Raw genomic sequence first — 21488 nt, 5'->3', positions numbered from 1 at the left:
CGTCTTCTTATTGAAGAGCATGAAGCATGTTTGCTCTGAAATTGGTAATAACAAATAGATAACAAAAAGGTAGGAATTTTTAACAGAATTACAATAATATTCTGCAATGTACACAAACCAAGGGAATTGTAGACATCATAAACATGCTTCTCCCCCTTTTTCTTTCTTTTTTTTTGTTGGTGAAAGAGCACATAGAAATATAAAAGGATGAAATCCCGCAGCAGAATTGAGATTGGAATCTACGGGACGGAGATCAGCTCGATGGTGAACCTAGGCTTATCCAGGGTGGACGATGAAGTGGCGGCTAGGCACCCGGGTTTATCAGGATATGCAGCATGTCAGTCACAAGCCTTCATGAAGGGGGTGGCCACTTTTGTCACAGGTACTGTCACAGCAATGATAATCCAGAGTGCTTTGAAGAGGAGACTTCCATACCCTATGAAATGGAATATACTGGTGTCTGTAGTTGCAGGTTCTGTCGCCAGCTATTCAGTGACTAGAAGAGAGACGGAAAAATGTTCCAAATTGTGGATTTATCTTGAGAAAGGTCCTCAGCCGCAATTGAATAACACAGATTACCAGCAGACTACAGAATCGGAATGAAAAGTACAGAAAACCAAGAATATATACGGGGATCAAGCTGAATAAATCCCTGTTTACGCAGTATGGGACTTTCCTGCACTTGACACAGACCAAAAGATCACACAGAAAAAAAAAATGAATGTGGTATTTTTATACACTCAGAAAAAAAAAAAAAAAAAAAAAAAAAGAAATATAAAAGGATATCCCATATCTCAACAGGCCATGGTTGGCTCCAGTAGACATCCACAGGTGACTCCTCTACCTTATCTGGAAATGCTGGTCTTTTGAGAGGGTTGGCATAATGGTACAATAGTAAAGCAAGCATGAGAGGCCACCAACAGGTTATTGCCATGTGTGAACAGACAAAGGCCGGGATTCAGATACATTGGCGTATCTTTGAGAGGGCGTAGTGCATCTCATATGCGCTACGCCGACGTAACGTAGAGAGGCAAGTACTGTATTCACAAAGCACTTGCTCCCATATGTACGCCGGTGCAGTGTCATATTCTGCTCCCTATCACAGAATGTAGCCTAAGTCACGTGGCGGCGAACTGCGCATGCGCAATGCGTTCCAACACCAAATTTGATGCGTTCCAGGGGATTCACGACACTACCCTTCAGTGAACCCATCACAATTTGTCACGGAAGTGACGAGGAACCATACACAGAGCGGGGGGGGCGGGACAGAACATACAGATCTAATGAGAAACAAACCATAACGAGGAACCATACACAGAGCGGGGGGGGGGGGGGGCGGGACAGAACATACAGATCTAATGAGAAACATACAAAGAGCTGGGGAGGGCATGCAGATACAGATCTAATGATACATTAGGCTGCATTCTTTGATAGGGAGCAAACGGTGACACTACACCGTCAGCACCGCCTCCGCCCCGTCCCCAAAGCAGAGGCTTATTGAGGTCCGTAAAAAACATAGACTCGGTTGGGGCTGGCGGGGGCTTTTAAAACATCACCCATGTATAATAAAATGTTACATTGTTTTGGTGTGCGCAATAAAGACTGTCAAGAAAATGTGTATGTAGGTGGAGAGTTACTGAATACCCGACCAACAAACACATTTCCATTTTATTCCTCATTTTAATGGGAAAATTTAAAGTGGAACTTTAGGTTTGATTTAACTTTGAAGTGAAACGTTACCCAAAAAGTTCCGCTCTTCTGTATTTTTTTAAGGTCTCCATGTACACGGGCCCATCCTCCAGCTGTACGAATCACCCCCCCCACCGCCATCCTCCCAGCTGTACGAATCACCCCCCCCCCAGCACCATCCTCCCAGCTGTACGAATCACCCCCCCCCCCCACCGCCATCCTCCCAGCTGTGCGAATCACCCCCCCCACCGCCATCCTCCCAGCTGTACGAATCACCCCCCCCACCGCCATCCTCCCAGCTGTAGGGATCACCCCCCCAGCACCATTCTCCCAGCTGTAGGGATCACCCCCCCCAACCACCATCCTCCCAGCTGTACGAATCACCCCCCCCACCCCACCGCCATCCTCCCAGCTGTACGAATCACCTCCCCCCCACCGCCATCCTCCCAGCTGTAGGGATCACCCCCCCCACCGCCATCCTCCCAGCTGTAGGAATCACCCCCCCCCCCCCACCACCATCCTCCCAGCTGTAGGGATCACCCCCCCCACCACCATCCTCCCAGCTGTAGGGATCACCCCCCCACCGCCATCCTCCCAGCTGTAGGGATCACCCCCCCAGCACCATCCTCCCAGCTGTAGGGATCACCCCCCCCCATCCTCCCAGCTGTAGGGATCACCCCCCCAGCACCATCCTCCCAGCTGTAGGGATCACCCCCCACCACCACCATCCTCCCAGCTGTAGGGATCACCCCCCCCCACCACCACCATCCTCCCAGCTGTAGGGATCACCCACCCCCTCCAGCACCATCCTCCCAGCTGTAGGGATCACCCACCCCCCCCACCACCACCATCCTCCCAGCTGTAGGGATCACCCCCCCCCCCCCCCCTCCACCATCCTTCCAGCTGTAGGGATCACCCCCCCACCACCATCCTCCCAGCTGTAGGGATCACCCCCCCCACCACCATCCTCCCAGCTGTAGGGATCACCCACCCCCCCCACCACCATACTCCCAGCTGTAGGATCACCCCCCCCCACCGCCATCCTCCCAGCTGTAGGGATCACCCACCCCCCCAGCACCATCCTCCCAGCTGTAGGGAAACAACCCCCCCCACCACCATCCTTCCAGCTGTAGGGATCACCCACCCCCCACCGCCATCCTCCCAGCTGTAGGGATCACCCCCCCCCCACCGCCATCCTCCCAGCTGTAGGGATCACCCCCCCCCACCGCCATCCTCCCAGCTGTAGGGATCACCCCCCCCCCACCACCATCCTCCCAGCTGTAGGGATCACCCCCCCCCCACCACCATCCTCCCAGCTGTACGGATCACCCACCCCCCACCACCATCCTCCCAGCTGTAGGGATCACCCCCCCACCACCATCCTCCCGGCTGTAGGGATCACCCCCTCCCCCACCACCATCCTCCCAGCTGTAGGGATCAGACCTGTAGTGCACTTTGCGGCGGTTAATCATGAGATGTGGGGTTCCAGCACCCTGCACCTCTGGACCCTTTACATTACACAACACCCTGGACCCCTTTACATTACACAGCACCCTGCACCTCTGGACCCTTTACATTACACAGCACCCTGCACCTCTGGACCCTTTACATTACACAACACCCTGGACCCCTTTACATTACACAGCACCCTGCACCTCTGGACCCTTTACATTACACAACACCCTGGACCCCTTTACATTACACAGCACCCTGCACCTCTGGACCCTTTACATTACACAACACCCTGGACCCCTTTACATTACACAGCACCCTGCACCTCTGGACCCTTTACATTACACAACACCCTGGACCCCTTTACATTACACAGTACCCTGCACCTCTGGACCCTTTACATTACACAACACCCTGGACCCCTTTACATTACACAGCACCCTGCACCTCTGGACCCTTTACAATACACAGCACCCTGCACCTCTGGACCCTTTACATTACATAGCACTCTGGACCCTTTTACATTACACAGCACCCTACACCTCTGGGTCCCTTTACATTACACAGCCCCCTGCACCTCTGGGCCCCTTTACATTACATAGCCCACAGTTTGTTACACAGACACCCCCCCCCTAACAGTTCTGGACCCCCTGCATGTTACACAGACCTCCCTACAATGCAGACCCCCTCCCTACAGTGCAGACCTCCCTACAGTGCAGACCCCCTCCCTACAGTACAAACCCCCCACAATACAGACCCCCCCCTACAATACAGACCCCCCCTACATTTCAGACCCCCCTTACAATACAAAATCCCCCCTACATTTCAGACCACCCCTACAATACAGAACCCCCCCCCCCCCACAATACAGAAACCCCCCTACAATACAGATCCTCCCTTCAGACCCATAATGTACCTCATATCCGGAGGTGACTTCACTCTGCGGCTCTGACTCGCAGCTGAGAGTGCACTGGGGGGCAGTGGTGTATTTAGGTTTTGTGCTGCCCTAGGCCTGACTAAACGTGTGCACCTCCTAATTTAAATATGACCTACCCCTTTCCGTCAATGCCACGCCCCTTCATGTTTAAAACCTGCCCTATCACCTGTAAATCACACCTCTTCCTCTTAAGGATCCACCTTGATGGCGCTATATAAGTACGTAAAATGAAATAAATGAATAACTAGTACAGTGACAGTGCATATTTTTACCACTGATCACTGTATTACTGTCACTGGTCCCAAAAAAAGTGACAGTGTCTGATTTATCCACCAAAATGGCCCAGTCCCACCATGTACATGAAAGAGTAAAGCCCAGGTATCCATAGTGTAAATTCATATAGTAGGAATCGCTTGTAGCTTGGGAACAAGCAGTTTTATATGTGAGTAGCAGCTACTTGTAATGGGAGCAAGTGCTTTGTGAATACTGTTCTTGCCTCTCAGGCCGGGTACACACGGGCAAACATGTACAATGAAACCGGTCCGTCGGACCGTTTTCACCGTACATGTCTGCCCGGGGACTTCTGTACGATGGCTGTACTAACCATCGTACAGAAGTCCGCGTGTAAACAATACGCGGGGCGTGTCCGCGCTGTCGCCGTGGCGATGACGCGGCGACGTGGGCGGGCCTGCCTTTGACGCATGCGTGGAAGCATTTAAAAGTCATTCGACGCATGCGAGGGACGGCGGGCGCTCGGACATGTACGGTAGGTCTGTACAGACGACCATACATGTCCGAGCGGGCAGGATTCCAGCGGACGGTTTTAAAACAAGTCCAGGAATATTTGCCTGCTGGGAAAAGGCCCGGCGGGCAAATGTTTGCTGGAATTCTGCCCGCTCGCGCCTACACACGACCGAACATGTCTGCTGAAACTGGCCCGCAGACCAGTTTCAGCATACATGTTTGGTCGTGTGTATGGGGCCTTAATGTTACATCGGCGTAGCGCATATGAGATGTGCTACGCCCGCACAAATATACGCTGCTCTACGTGAGTCCGGGCCATGGTGTTTTTATCATCAAATAGATAGGTGACAGGCAGGGACAGAAGCTATCAGACCCAGTAGCAGCTGGTGCTCAACATTTTTGGAGGGGCGCAAACAAACTGAAAAATACTGAAAAAAAATCATCAATTGCAGCCTCACTGTGCCCATCAAATGCAGCCTCACTGTGCCCATCAAATGCAGCCACTGTGCCCATCAAATGCAGCCACTGCACCCATCAAATGAAGCCACTGCACCCATCAAATGCAGCCACTGTACCCATCAAATGCAGCCACTGTACCCATCAAATGCAGCCACTGTGCCCATCAAATGCAGCCACTGGGCCCATCAAATGCAGCCACTGGGCCCATCAAATGCAGCCACTGCGCCCATCAAATGCAGCCACTGCGCCCATCAAATGCAGCCACTGTATCCATCAAATGCAGCCACTGTGCCCATCAAATGCAGCCACTGGGCCCATCAAATGCAGCCACTGGGCCCATCAAATGCAGCCACTGCGCCCATCAAATGCAGCCACTGCGCCCATCAAATGCAGCCACTGCTCCCATCAAATGCAGCCACTGTACCCATCAAATGCAGCCACTGTAGCCATCAAATGCAGCCACTGTGCCCGTCAAATGCAGCCACTGTGCCCATCAAATGCAGCCACTGTGCCCATCAAATGCAGCCACTATGCCCATCAAATGCAGCCACTGTGCCCATCAAATGCAGCCATTGTGCCCGTCAAATACAGCCACTTGTGCCCCATCTAATACAGCCACTTGTGCCCCATCTAATACAGCCACTTGTGCCCCATCTAATACAGCCACTTGTGCCCCATCTAATACAGCCACTTGTGCCCCATCTAATACAGCCACTTGTGCCCCATTTAATACAGCCATTTGTGCCCAATCAAATGCAGCCACTCCTGCCCATCAAATGCCATCACTTTTACCCCATCAAATGCCACCACTTGTACCCCGTCTAATGAAATCACTCATGCCCATCAAATGCAGCCACTGTGCCCATCAAATGCAGCCATTGTGCCCGTCAAATACAGCCACTTGTGCCCCATCTAATACAGCCACTTGTGCCCCATCTAATACAGCCACTTGTGCCCCATCTAATACAGCCACTTGTGCCCCATCTAATACAGCCACTTGTGCCCCATCTAATACAGCCACTTGTGCCCCATTTAATACAGCCATTTGTGCCCAATCAAATGCAGCCACTCCTGCCCATCAAATGCCATCACTTTTACCCCATCAAATGCCACCACTTGTACCCCGTCTAATGAAATCACTCATGCCCATCAAATGCTGCCAGCTGTGCCCATCAAATGCTGCTACTGTGGCCCCTGCCTGCCCGGCACTTACTCCTTCTCAGGCAGTGGGTGACGGTGTCGAGCTGTGGGACAGCTCCTGTGTCCTCCATTCTTTCCCCTCCTCTGTTGTTCCATTGCATCCAATAGGAGCCAATCAGGTAACGGGTATTAGACCCACGCTACCTGATTGGCAGAGAGGCAGTTCAGTGTTAGAAAAGCAAATATTAATTTGCTTTTCTAACACATCTGGGTGGACTGCAAGAACAATGCTTTGTGCTTGCAGTCCTCCTTTTTGAAGCCTGTTAGAGCCTACGGCTCTAATCAGGTGCTTCAAAAAAACACCCCTGCTGCTGTAATTCCGACGCCTGGCATCGGAAAAGAGGCCGGACGCATGAATAGGGGGTGGCAGCGGCAGCCATGGATAGATTCATGCAAAGCATGAATCTATCCATTCTACATAGAAGGGGTGGCTGTAGAGAGGGGGCAGCGCCCATGTACCCTTAATTGACGGGACACCTCAGACCCATGTGGCATTTAATTGCAGCTTTTGTCCATGTCTGCACCAACAGGGACATTGCTGGAGCCATGTGTTTGCTGGGGACAGACCTATACAGCATGGATTGGAGCCATAGGAAGTGCTCTTAAAATCCTCCTCAGCTCTGTGCTAGCTACACAGGTCTGACTGACAGGAGGTGGGCAGAGACAGGAGCCAACAGCTAGGGTACATCAAACTCCTCCTTGGCTACATCGTGCCACACAGGCTTGGCAAGTGGCAGTGGAATTAGCACTTACATTTAGGAGGAGGATGCAATAGTGCTTTGCTTGCTGGACGTGCAGGTCTGCATGTAAGTTCCCCTCACTCTCTCATCCAGTCCAGAGAGCCCGGGCAGGAAGGATGGTGCGGAGGAAGGTGGGCGGAGTATTAGGCTCCGCCTCCGGCAATTGTAGTGAGTGCGGCCAGCCTGGACAATCACCGCTCAAGTTTTTTACACAGGGTTCGGCTGTAAGACACAGCACTGCTGGGGGGGAGACATGCCATGCCGCCCGAGGGCCGTCGCGGGCCACTCGCGGGCCACTGGCGGCCCGCGGGCCGCCACGGCCCACCGGGCATATGCCCGGTATGCCCTATGGCCAGTCCGGGCCTGGAAATTGCAGAAAGATTTCGCTTCTATCAGAGGCAGCAGCAGAAAGGTGAAGAGATTAAAGCTTATGTGCTCGCCCTTCGCAGACTAGCCTCTACCTGTTCTTTTGGGGACTACCTACCTACTGCACTGAGAGATAAGTTTGTCATGGGACTGAGTTGTGAGTCAACACAAAAGAGACTGTTAACAGAGAAAGACCTTACCCTTACAAAGGCAATTGAGATAGCTTCAGTGATGGAAATGGCTGTGAAAGATAGAGGAATTGAACCCCCAGAGCAGAAGGGAAGAGGTGAAGCAGGAAGTTTTCAGAACAGCAGTCAAGCCAACTGCTGCAAACTGGAAATACAGACCCCCACCAAGCCGGGAGTCAGCTTGCTACCGTTGTGGGAATACAGACCATGACCACAAAGTCTGCCGGTTTAAGGATCAGACCTGTCATAATTGCGGTAGGACCGGCCATCTGAAACGAGTTTGCCGTAGCAAGAAGGTGCGAGATAAACAACCTCTGAACCCCAAGACTAAGACATATATGGTGGGAAGATATACATCATCATCTGAGTCAGAGGATGAGGCTGTGCTCCACAGGTTAGACATACATCATATGCATTCAGCACCCTCCGCAATGACTGTAGATGTAACCATTGAGGGAAAGAAACTCAGGATGGATGTAGACACAGGAGCAGCAGTTTCAGTTATCACCCAGAAACAATGGAGACAACTTCAGACCCGAAAAACTGTCCGCCCAACACAAATCAAACTGCAGACATACTCAAAGCAGATACTCCACCCACTGGGTTACGCAAAAGTAAAGGTATTGTACAAGGGTCAGACAAAGAGACTGCCATTATATATCCTAGAAAATGGGGGACCCCCTCTCTTTGGGAGAGACTGGATTGCTCACTTTGGTATGCCAGACATCGCCATAAGTCCCTGTAACACCGTTACCATTCCATTAGGAGATAATGAGGGATGGGTGGTGTCCCTGAAGCAGCGGTTCCCAAAGATTTTTGATGACCAGTTGGGAAAAATAAAGCATGACTGTGTGAGACTCAAGCTGAAACCCAACGCTCAGCCTAAGTTCTTCAAAGCTCGGACAGTACCTTTCGCACTCCGAGCAGGTGTGGAAGCAGAACTAAGTCGGCTGGAGGAACAAGGTGTCATCTCAAAGGTAGAGCACAGTGAGTGGGCATCACCAGTTGTACCGGTAAAGAAATCGAATGGGGACTTGCGCATTTGTGGCGATTTCCGCATGGCACTGAACTCTCAACTGGAAATAGACCAGTATCCCCTACCCAGAGTAGATGACATTTTTGCCTCTCTTGCAGGAGGTCAAAAGTTCACCAAGCTTGATCTCAAACAAGCATATTTACAATTTGAGGTCCATCCTTCTTCCCGCAAGTTTCTGACCATCAACACCCACAAGGGACTGTATCAATATAATCGGATGGTGTTTGGGGTAGCCTCTGCCCCAGCCATTTGGCAACGAAAAATGGACGAGATTTTGGCGGCCATTCCTTTCACTCAGTGCCTGCTAGATGACATGCTCATTACAGGACGGACCGACCAGGAACACAAGCAGAATGTGGAGCTTGTGTTGGCGAGACTCCAAGAACAGGGTCTGAAAGTGAACTTAGCAAAATGCCAATTCATGGTGCCTAAATTGGAGTTTTGTGGCCACCTTGTGGATGCAGAAGGTATACACACCACAGAAGCCAAGGTTGATGCTTTAGTCAAAGCTCCAGCCCCAACCAACGTCCAGCAGCTGCGATCATACCTTGGCTTGCTGAACTATTACCACAAATTCCTGCCAGATCTGGCACACACCTTGTTTCCGTTGAACAAGCTTTTGGAGAAACACTCCAGATGGGACTGGTCGGCTGCATGCCAACGTGCTTTTGAAGTTTCTAAGCGGAAGCTGTTGGCGTCACGCATGCTCGTGCACTATGACCTCCAGAAGCCTCTCACCTTGGCTTGTGATGCCTCACCCTATGGTCTGGGGGCGGTACTATCTCACATCTTACCAGATGGGTCAGAAAAACCAGTGGCATTTGCCTCCAGGTCTTTGACAAAAGCAGAAAGCAATTACTCACACATTGACAAAGAGGCTCTTGCGCTGATATGGGCAATTAAGAAGTTTCATCTTTACCTGTATGGTAGGGAATTCACCATACTGACGGACCATAAACCACTCCTTCAGATCTTTAGCCCTGACAAAGGCATCTCCCAGACTACTGCGGCCCGCCTCCAACGCTATGCCCTATTCTTGGGGGCATACAGCTACAAAATTCAGTATCGTGGTCATGATGCCAATGCTAATGCGGACGCTATGTCCCGACTGACAGGGAGGTCCATGGACTCTTCTCCACCGGTCAAGAGTTGTCGTTACACCAGCCTGTCCTTCTTGTCTTCTGGGGAGATAGCAGCCCATACAAACAAGGATACCTTTCTGAAAACCATACTCTCCTGGGTACGTTCCGGTTGGCCTGCAACTGTCACACAGGAGTATGAACCTTATTTCCGTAGGCGTATGGAATTAACTGTGGCTGGCAACTGTGTTTTATGGGGAGACCGCGTGATCATTCCACAGACCCTCCGGAGACACATTCTGGACTTGCTACATACTGGTCATCCCGGGAGCACACGTATGAAACAAAAGGCCAGAGGCTATGTGTGGTGGCCAAACCTAGACTCAGATATCGCAACATATGTGAATGCTTGTGCTGGATGTGCACAAACGGCAAGAGACCCTCCTCGAGGGTGCGTCCAGCCCTGGACTTGGCCCACGGTTCCTTGGTTTCGCCTACACTTGGACTTTGCAGGCCCGATCAGAGGACACACCTTCTTGATCATAGTGGACGCCCATTCAAAGTGGCCTGAGGTCATTCCTGTTACTCAGCCAACGACTAAGGCAACGGTTTCCATACTGTTACATCTCGCTGCTACGTTTGGATACCCCAGAGAAATTGTCACAGACAACGGTGCACAATTCACCAGTCAGGAGTTTCAGCATTTCCTGACTGCCCACAACATCAAGCACAAGTTGACCGCACCTTACCACCCGGCTACAAATGGTCAAGCAGAGCGCTTTGTGCAGACTTTTAAACGCTATTTCAAAGCTACAGTGGCTGCAAGTAAACAACAGTCCCTGTCACCCCAGCAGCTGGACTCCTTCCTTTCTGCTTACAGAAACACACCACATGCAACCACTGGGAAAACTCCAGCAGAACTCCTTCTGGGGCGGCAGCCATGGACTGTTTTGGATATGCTCCGTCCTCAAACAATCCAGGAACATGTACTACAGTCCCAAGACAAGATGGTCCAACACAATGAGCTCCCCCGATTCACAGCCCAACAAAAGGTATGGGCCCGATCTTATGGGGCTTCCAACACCCGTTGGCTTCCTGCTGTCATTGCAGAGACCTTGGGACCCAAGATGTACAAGGTACGCCTGGAAGATGGTTCCATTTGCAGACGTCATGCGGACCAACTGCGTCCTCGTTCTCAACTGCCCGAATCCCTGATGCCAGCTGAACCACCAGTGTCTCAAGGATCTGCTCCCAGCGAATCAGGATGCACAGAGACTGATGATTGCGGGGACTCTGAACTTTTGAACTCATCTCCAACAGAGCCCTCCAGCTCGGGTCCGGAGGTCTGTTTACCCTCTGAGCTGGGGGATCCCTTCTTGGCCCCGCCGGTACCCATTCCGGCCAGCCCTGTTTCCTCCGGTCCAGAATCGCTGGATGCCCGGCCTCAACGACACTGTCGCCCTCCTGACCGGTTTCAGTTGCAAGAGCGGTTACGAGACTTTCGACGGGGCCGACGGAAGTGATCCGATGACATATTAACCCAGCAACTGTTCCTGGAAGCTTGAAGTCCCATAATTCTCCTGTGTTTGGAGGACTGTTATTGGACAGCTACCAGTTAATGTTTTGTGCCTGTTATTGTTTTGTTGTGTTTTTTTTTTGTTTTTTTTTTTGTTTGTTTTTTTTAGGGATGGATGGAAGGTGTTATACCTGAAGGGTTTCACATGGACTGGCACTTTAAGGCTGGCTCCACCCAGCAGTGATGACAAGGGTCAAGGGGTACAGTAGCCATCTTAGAGAGACCACATGTAAGAAGCAGAGATATGTAATGTCCTGAGATGCATGTTGCAGTGTACAGCTGTACTGAATAAACATCCATTGTTCCAGCCCAGAGTCTTGTCTCCCTCACAACACAGAGGATATAACACATACGCAGCCATTGTGCCCACTATATGCAGCTACTTGTGCCCGTCATACGCAGCCAGTGTACCCACTATTTGCAGTCACTTGTGCCCATCATACGCAGCCAGTGTGCCCACCATATGCAGATACTTGTGCCCGTCATACGCAGCCACTTGTGCCCTCCATATGCAGCCACTTGTGCCCGTCATACGCAGCCAGTGTGCCCTCCATATGCAGCCACTTGTACCCGTCATAGGCGGCACTTCCTTCTTCTTCTGTAGCGGCGGCTGTGGCTCCTGTGTCCGCTTGGCTCCTCAGGCTTCCTCCGTCATGTCTCCTTTCCGCCAATGCGTTAGGCATCCAATAGGATCGCCTAAAGCTTTGGCCAATCGGGAGACAGGTTTTACTGACCTGCCTGCTGATTGGCAAGGAGGAACTTTAGTGTGAAAATAGCCTCTGGCTCTTATCACATGCTTCAAAATACACACCCCGCCTATCCCCGCCATAGTATTTCATGTCTCCGGCGTCCTGAAAGGGGCCAGGCACATGAATAGGGAGGGCGGCATAGGTGACGGGGGCGGTGCCCATGCGTTGTGGGCCCACCATGCAACCATGCAGGGGCAACCACTGGTCTTTGATCTCTGTCAAGTGCTGGGGTCTGGATCGCCTCCGCTGCTTTTCCTCCAATCGGGCCAAAGAAGCTGAGTGCGAGTTTACCTGTAGCCCTCACACTGGAGACTTGTACACCATCATCATGGCATCCCAGGACAGTGGGTATCAGGTCACGGGAGGGCAGAGCGCATGTGTGTCCCGCTTTGGGGTAACTGGTGGCTTAGGGAGAAGGAGAGGGCCCCTGGGTGGACGTGGCAGAAGGAGACGGCACCTGGGTGTTTGGAGGAGGAGAGGGCCCCTGGGTGTCCGTGGGAGAAGGAGAGGGCACCTGGGTGTTTGGAGGAGGAGAGGGTGCCACCCTTCTCCCCCGGAGGACGGGGACACCCTTCTCTCCCCCGGAGGACGGGGACACCCTTCTCTCCCCCGGAGGACGGGGACACCCTTCTCTCCCCCGGAGGACGGGGACACCCTTCTCTCCCCCGGAGGACGGGGACACCCTTCTCTCCCCCGGAGGACGGGGACACCCTTCTCTCCCCCGGAGGACGGGGACACCAGGGCTGGACTGGGACAAAAATATTGCCCTGGACTTCATACACTTTGACAAGTCTCTCCCATGGTGTCCTCGTCCTCGGGGGAGAGAATGGTGTCCTCGTCCTCGGGGGAGAGAATGGTGTCCTCCGGGGGAGAGAAGTGTGTCCTCGGGGGAGACAATGGTGTCCTCGTCCTCGGGGGAGAGAATGGTGTCCTCCGGTGGAGAGAAGGGTGTCCTCGTCCTCAGGGGAGAGAATGGTGTCCTCGTCCTCGGGGGAGAGAATGGTGTCCTCCGGGAGAGAGAAGGGTGTCCTCGTCCTCTGGGGGGAGAGAATGGTGTCCCCTACCTCTGGGGAGAGAATGGTGTCCTCGTCCTCGGGGGAGAGAATGGTGTCCTCGGGGGAGAGAATGGTGTCCTCGTCCTCCGGGGGAGAGAATGGTGTCCCCGTCCTCCGGGAGAGAGAATGGTGTCCCCGTCCTCCAGGGGAGAGAATGGTGTCCCCGTCCTCCAGGGGAGAGAATGGTGTCCCCGTCCTCCGGGGGAGAGAATGGTGTCCCCGTCCTCCGGGAGAGAGAATGGTGTCCCCGTCCTCCAGGGGAGAGAATGGTGTCCCCGTCCTCCGGGGGAGAGAATGGTGTCCCCGTCCTCCGGGGGAGAGAAGGTGTAACGGACATATGCATGCTGCCTGGACATCGATAATCTTCATGCAGGGAGGACTACAAGGAACTGCATGGCTTGTCACAATTGGATGTACCACATTGTATTCTGAGCTCAAAGGGTTAATTGGACAATGGTCTCTTTCACTGCTGAATGCTAATGTAACCTTCGCATAGCTAATGAACTCTCTTTTGTGTAGGTAACAGCCTCCTGTGAGGTGTATGCTGATGGGGATTATGTGTGAGTGATAATTGTTTTAAAGGTTAATTGAATTCTATTGTCTGATCAAGTTAAGTTTAGGAGCCAAAACGTCTAGCGGCTGATTGGCTCAAGGGAATGTCATTGTTTCAAAGTATGTGTATTGAAGTCCCCCTTGGGGGGGGAGTGTCATTTGTTTCTGTACAGTTTGTAACCAGATATAAGGAAGAAAAATGTGGCATTAAAAGTCAGTCCTGCTTGACTCTGCAAACGTAGCCCGTCTCGTTTCTTGAAAGGGCGTTCGATGGGATATACCGGCGGTACCTGCATATTGCAGCTTGCCAGGGAAAAGGACGTCTCCAACGGCTGAGACCCTCGCACTACATGGGTAGCCGTTACATTGGTTGGCAGCAGTGGGATGGTCCTTTTATCCAAAGAGCAAGTGCTGAATGGAGTCGCAGTACGCCAGGCTGAAAAGATCCACACTAAAAGATCTATTGGAGAGTCGTGGTAGGAGCGCCAGCAACAGACCACGGAGGGAGCTGATAGCTGAACTGCTGGGGCTGGACGAAATGGATGGATCCATGGAAGGAACTGAGCCCCTTGCACCGGTCAGCAAAGAAGATGTAATTACTGGGATTGTACAGCGGTGACCAACACAGAGGTCACTCCATCACGTCCCTCTGCGGCCCACTGCCTGGAGACCGAGGGGGGCCCTGAGGAATGTCTGGAAATTTGGTATGAGGCAGACCCAATACAAGCGGAATTTCCGGATAACCATCAGCATCACCGTCAGGAGGTACGAGTGAATGGACAAGTAGCACAAGGCCTAAGAGATTCCGGGACTACTATCACTCTGATTCAAAAACATCTGGTAAAGCCAGAGAACGTGTCCACTCGCACAGTTGCCGTCCGGGTCGCAGGGGGTGCTGTATTTCGCGTACCCACCGCCCGGGTGCACTTAGACTGGGGACCCGGGTCAGGAAAGACCACAGTTGGTATCATGGACAACCTACCTGCCGAGGTGGTGCTGGGCAACGACATTGGCCCTCTGACTTCGGCTTATTTACCTACACCTGCTGCTGCTTGTCCCGTTACCACCCGCGTTGCTGGAATCAACCCGCTTGCTGCTGAGAACCGGGTAAGACTATTTTCCCCGACATGTACTGTAGATCCGGCACAATATTACAGTCTAAAATGGGAATGTGACAAGTTGGCCAGTGAGAAATCAGAGATGCACCGACACTATGTCATGTATTATGAGATGTCCCGTGGCTTGAACATTGAAATACACAAACAGGTGGAAATTGTCAAAAGATTAAATGGGATTTGCATCCAGGTGGTGCCGTATCTGTCCCAAGAGCATCAGCAACAGGTTTTGGGAGCCATTGAGAGAGCAAAGCAAGTGACTGTTCCAGAACTGAATTCTATTATTCACCGTCACCATCAGCTACCGACCTGGTAAGCCAATGGCAAGGCCGACGGACTGTCCAGGCAAACGGAACTTTTACCCTAACAGCAGACCGGACATCCCCAAGTTGTCCCCTTCGCATAGCTAATGAACTCTCTTTTGTGTAGGTAACAGCCTCCTGTGAGGTGTATGCTGATGGGGATTATGTGTGAGTGATAATTGTTTTAAAGGTTAATTGAATTCTATTGTCTGATCAAGTTAAGTTTAGGAGCCAAAACGTCTAGCGGCTGATTGGCTCAAGGGAATGTCATTGTTTCAAAGTATGTGTATTGAAGTCCCCCCTGGGGGGGGAGTGTCATTTGTTTCTGTACAGTTTGTAACCAGATATAAGGAAGAAAAATGTGGCATTAAAAGTCAGTCCTGCTTGACTCTGCAAACGTAGCCCGTCTCGTTTCTTGAAAGGGCGTTCGATGGGATATACCGGCGGTACCTGCATATTGCAGCTTGCCAGGGAAAAGGACGTCTCCAATGGCTGAGACCCTCGCACTACATGGGTAGCCGTTACAGAAGGGTGTCCCCGTCCTCCAGGGGAGAGAAGGGTGTCTCCGTCCTCCGGGGAGAGAAGGGTGTCCCCGTCCTCCGGGGGAGAGAAGGGTGTCCCCGTCCTCCGGGGGAGAGAAGGGTGTCCCCGTCCTCCGGGGGAGAGAAGGGTGTCTCCGTCCTCCGGGGGAGAGAAGGGTGTCTCCGTCCTCCTGGGGAGAGAAGGGTGTCTCCGTCCTCCTGGGGAGAGAAGGGTGTCTCCGTCCTCCTGGGGAGAGAAGGGTGTCTCCGTCCTCCGGGGGAGAGAAGGGTGTCTCCGTCCTCCGGGGGAGAGAAGGGTGTCTCCGTCCTCCGGGGGAGAGAAGGGTGTCTCTGTCCTCCGGGGGAGAGAAGGGTGTCCCCGTCCTCCGGGGGAGAGAAGGGTGTCTGTCCCCGTCCTAAGGGGAGAAGGGTGGCACCCTCTCCTCCTCCAACCACCCAAGGATCAGCTCTTCCAATTTTGGCCAACACTGGGGCCCATCTTCTTCTCTGCCAACCACCCAGGTTCTCTCTCCTTCTCCCCCAGCCACCCAGGGGCCCTCTTCTTCACTAAATGGCCACCCAGGTGCCCTCTCCTTCTCCCACGGACACCCAGGGGCCCTCTCCTTCTCCCTAAACCACCAGTGACCCCAAAGCGGGACACACATGCGCTCTGCCCTCCCGTGACCTGATACCCACCGTCCTGGGATGCCATGATGATGGTGTACAAGTCTCCAGTGTGAGGGCTACAGGTAAACTCGCACTCAGCTTCTTTGGTCCGATTGGAGGAAAAGCAGCGGAGGCGATCCAGACCCCAGCACTTGACAGAGATCAAAGACCAGTGGTTGCCCCTGCATGGTGGGCCCACAATGCATGGGCACCGCCCCCGTCACCTCTGCCGCCCTCCCTATTCATGTGCCTGGCCCCTTTCAGGATGCCGGACACATGAAATACTATGGCGGGAATAGGCGGGGTGTGTATTTTGAAGCACGTGATAAGAGCCAGAGGCTATTTTCACACTAAAGTTCCTCCTTGCCAATCAGCAGGCAGGTCAGTAAAACCTGTCTCCCGATTGGCCAAAGCTTTAGGCGATCCTATTGGATGCCTAACGCTTTGGCGGAAAAGGAGACATGACGGAGGAAGCCTGAGGAGCCAAGCGGACACAGGAGCCACAGCCGCCGCTACAGAAGAAGAAGGAAGTGCCGCCTATGACGGGTACAAGTGGCTGCATATGGAGGGCACACTGGCTGCGTATGACGGGCACAAGTAGCATCATATGGTGGGGACACTGGCTGCGTATGACGGGCACAAGTAGCTGCATATAGTGGGCACACTGGCTGCGTATGACGGGCACAAGTGGCTGCATATGGTGGGCACACTGGCTGCGTATGACGGGCACAAGTGGCTGCATATAGTGGGCACACTGGCTGCGTATGACGGGCACAAGTGGCTGCAAATAGTGAGCACACTGGCTGCGTATGATGGGCACAAGTAGCTGCATATGATGGCTGCGTATGATGGGCACAAGTGGCTGCAAATAGTGGGCACACTGGCTGCCTATGATGGGCACAAGTGACTGTATATGGTGGGCACAATGGCTGCGTATGATGGGCACAAGTGGCTGCATATGGTGGGCACACTGGCTGCGTATGACGGGCACAAGTGGCTGCATATAGTGGGCACACTGGCTGCGTATGACGGGCACAAGTGGCTGCAAATAGTGGGCACACTGGCTGCGTATGATGGGCACAAGTAGCTGCATATGGTGGGCACACTGGCTGCGTATGATGGGCACAAGTGGCTGCAAATAGTGGGCACACTGGCTGCGTATGACGGGCACAAGTGACCTACCCCAGTCTAGGATATTCACGGACCAAAGAAAAAGCATCTGCGCATGCGCCGTGGACCCGCGATCAGCTGTGCTCCTGGCATACGAGCACCGGAAGTGACGCGGTACGATTTTTTCACAGGTCCGAGGATTTTTTACTACAGGTCTGATCCCTACAGCTGGGAGGATGGTGGGGGGGGTGATCCCTACAGCTGGGAGGATGGTGGGGGGGGGGGTGATTCGTACAGCTGGGAGGATGGTGGTGGGGGGGGGGTGATCCCCTACAGCTGGGAGGATGGCGGTGGGGGGTGGGTGATCCCTACAGCTGGGAGGATGGTGGTGGGGGTGATCCCTACAGCTGGGAGGATGGCGGTGGGGGGGGTGATCCCTACAGCTGGGAGGATGGCGCTGGGGGGTGGGTGATCCCTACAGCTGGGAGGATGGTGCTGGGGGGGTGATCCCTACAGCTGGAAGGATGGTGGTGGGGGGGTGGGTGATCCCTACAGCTGGGAGGATGGGGGTGGGGGGTGGGTGATCCCTACAGCTGGGAGGATGGCGGTGGGGGGGTGGGTGATCCCTACAGCTGGGAGGATGGTGGTGGTGGGGGGGTGATCCCTACAGCTGGGAGGATGGCGGTGGGGGTGATTCGTACAGCTGGAAGGATGGCGGTGGGGGGGGGGTGATTCGTACAGCTGGGAGGATGGTGGTGGGGGGGGTGATCCCTACAGCTGGGAGGATGGTGGTGGGGGGGTGATCCCTACAGCTGGAAGGATGGCGGTGGGGGGGTGGGTGATCCCTACAGCTGGGAGGATGGTGGTGGGGGGGGTGATCCCTACAGCTGGAAATCCTTCCGGCGGTGGGGGGGTGGGTGATCCCTACAGCTGGGAGGATGGCGGTGGGGGGGGGTGATTCGTACAGCTGGGAGGATGGCGGTGGGGGGGGTGATTCGTACAGCTGGGAGGATGGCGGTGGGGGGGGGTGATTCGTACAGCTGGGAGGATGGCGGTGGGGGGGGGGGTGATTCGTACAGCTGGGAGGATGGCGGTGGGGGGGGGGTGATTCGTACAGCTGGGAGGATGGGCCCGTGTACATGGAGCCTAAAAAAATACAGAAGAGCGGAACTTTACTTTTTGGGTAACGTTTCACTTCAAAGTTAAATCAAACAAAGTTCCACTTTAAACTGTCCCATTGAAATGAGGAATAAAATGGAAATGTGTTTGTTGGTCGGGTATTCAGAAGCTCTCCACCTAAATACCCATTTTCTCGACAGTCTTTATTGCGCACACCAAAACAATGTAACATTTTATTATACATGGGTGATGTTTTAAAAGCCTCCGCCCGCCCACCCGAGTCTGTGTTGTTTACGGACCTCAATAAGCCTCTGCTTTGGGGACAGGGCTGGAGGCGGTGCTGGCGGTGTAGTGTCACCGTTGCTCCCTATCACAGAATGCAGCCTAATGTATCATTAGATCTGTATCTGCATGTCTTTCTCTCCTCCGTCTCCCCTCCCCCGCTCTTTGTATGTTTCTCATTAGATCTGTATGTTCTGTCCCGCCCCCCCCCCCCCCCCCGCTCTGTGTATGCCTCTTCGTCACTTCCGTGACAAACTGTGAAGGGTTCACTGAAGGGTAGTGTCGTGAATCCCTGGAACGCATCACATTTGGCATTGGAACGCATTGCGCATGCGCAGTTCGCCGCCACGTGACTTAGGCTGCATTCTGTGATAGGGAGCAAACGGTGACACTACACCTAATTCAAAGTAGCAAGGCTGTGGGCGTGTTGTATTTAAATTAACCGTGACCCCATGTAAATGAGTGGCCGAACGAACGGCGCATGCGCGCGCATGCTCACAATCACGTTGAATTTACTCCATAACATACGCCTCAATGCCTGTGACGTGAAACATAACCTACGCCCAGCCCCATTCACGTACGACTTACGTAAACGACATAAAAATATACGCTTGTTCCGACGTCCATACTTTGCATTACCTGCGCCTCATATAGCAGGGGTAACCTTACGCCGGACGTAAGCCTTACGTAAACGGCGTAGCTAAATCCGACGGGCGCAAGTACGTTTGTGAATCGGCGTATCTAGGTCATTTGCATATTCAACGCGTAAATCTATGGAAGCGCCCCTTGCGGCCAGCGTAAATATGCACCCAAGATACAACGGCGTAGGAGACTTACGTTGGTCGTATCTTGGCCAAATTCAGGCGTATCTGGTTTCCAGAATACGCTTAAAGATACAACAGCGCACATTTGGACTTACGACGGCGTATCTGGAGATACGTCGTCTTAAGTCCTTTCTGAATCCCGGCCAAAGTGTTTATTTGTGTACCTGTTATGCAGAGTACTCCCTGTGGAGGAGCTCAGGCTATGCATAGTGGCTGCAGGGAGCAAGGCACAACAATACCCAGCAATGCAGCATTCATTTGGATACAAAGCATTTTACAAATTTAGCTCCCCCAACCTCCGTCATCTGACCGAAAACACCAGCACAGCGCGGGTGCGTGTGCATAGGGGAGACTCTGCCAACACCACTGCCCACTTTGTTTGGACCCAGCGGATCCCAGATATGGCCATGATAAAAGCCGCGCCAAGGACCAGCAGTGGGGCTCCCTGGATTATGGGTCATTTAGACTAGACACCAGGGACCAGCTTTAGCCACACGCATGGGCAGACAGGCAGGTAGAGGAGCACACCTAGATCCTGTGCATAGGAGGAAAAAAGAATAATGCCGAGGCTGTAGGTGGGCTCAAGTTAAGTCCTGTAGGCATGGGGGGGCAGAGCCTATACCCACCTTGTAAAACTTTGAGAAGGTGTGGACTGCCGACCAGGTCGCTGCCTTACACACATGTAAAACAGACGCTTGATGGCGGAAAGCCCAAGAGGCACCAATTGCCCTGGTCGAATGCGCTGTAACCGGGAAGGGGGGCGCCCGCCTCTTTAGGGCATAGGCCTGAAGCTTGACCTGTCTGATCCACCTAGAAATGGTGGCCGACGAGACCGCCAGATCCTTCTTAGGACCAGTCACCGACATGAACAGTGAATCCGACCTTCGAAACGGAGCCGTAGCAGACAGGTACACCCGTAGGGCTCGAACCACATCCAAGGAATGTAACATGGCCTCCTTCGGATTCGTCGGCCGAGGACATAAGGATGGAAAAACAATGTCCTCATTAATGTGAAAGGCCGAAACAACCTTAGGAAGGAATGACGGCTGTGGCCGCAGCACCACCTTATCCCTGTGGATGACCAAGTAAGGAGCCTTGCAAGACAAGGCCGCTAGTTCAGAAACCAGTCTGACCAAAGTAATTGCCACCAGAAAAACCACCTTCTGGGAAAGGGTCAGTAAAGGGATTTTCCGAATGTCCTCAAACGGAGACTTCTGCAGCACCGAGAGAACTAAATTCAAGTCCCATGGAGGCAGTGGAGGACGCACAGGAGGTGCCACATGTCGAACCCCCTGCACAAATGTACGCACCAGAGAGCCTGATCCACTCCACGCTGTAAGAACAGCAGAATCCGGGACATCGCGTATGTACGAGGGTGCCAATTTATCTTCTCACACATAGAGATGTAAGCCTTCCACGTACGATGGTAAATCTTCTGGAAAGTAGACTTCTGCGCCCGCAGCATGGTAGAGATCACTGAGTCCGACAGGCCTCGATCCTTCAGCACCTGGCTCTCAACAGCCATGCCTTTTAAAGCCACCGACTGTAAAGCAGGATGAAAGATAGGGCCCTGCGACAGAAGGTTACATAGTTACATAGTTAGTCAGGTTGAAAAAAGACACAAGTCCATCCAGTTCAACCACAAAAAATAAACAAACAAAATAAAAAACACAGTACAATCCCAACTCCATACCCACAGTTGATCCAGAGGAAGGCAAAAAAAACCC

At 53.0% G+C, this 21488-nt stretch overlaps 1 protein-coding gene across 1 annotated transcript; it reads left to right on the top strand.

Annotated features, from left to right (window-relative positions):
• Positions 1-207: 207 nt before the first annotated feature.
• On the top strand, positions 208-603 carry LOC120935738 (transmembrane protein 141-like). The gene has a single exon (XM_040347798.1). It carries the CDS (start codon positions 208-210, stop codon positions 601-603), a length of 396 nt encoding a protein of 131 aa, XP_040203732.1.
• Positions 604-21488: the final 20885 nt, after the last annotated feature.

The sequence above is a fragment of the Rana temporaria genome, chromosome 4 (genome assembly GCF_905171775.1).
Source record: "Rana temporaria chromosome 4, aRanTem1.1, whole genome shotgun sequence".
Classification (NCBI taxonomy): Eukaryota; Metazoa; Chordata; class Amphibia; order Anura; family Ranidae; genus Rana; species Rana temporaria.
Note: the sequence above shows the minus strand (reverse complement) of the source record. Positions and strands in the feature narration are given on the sequence as shown.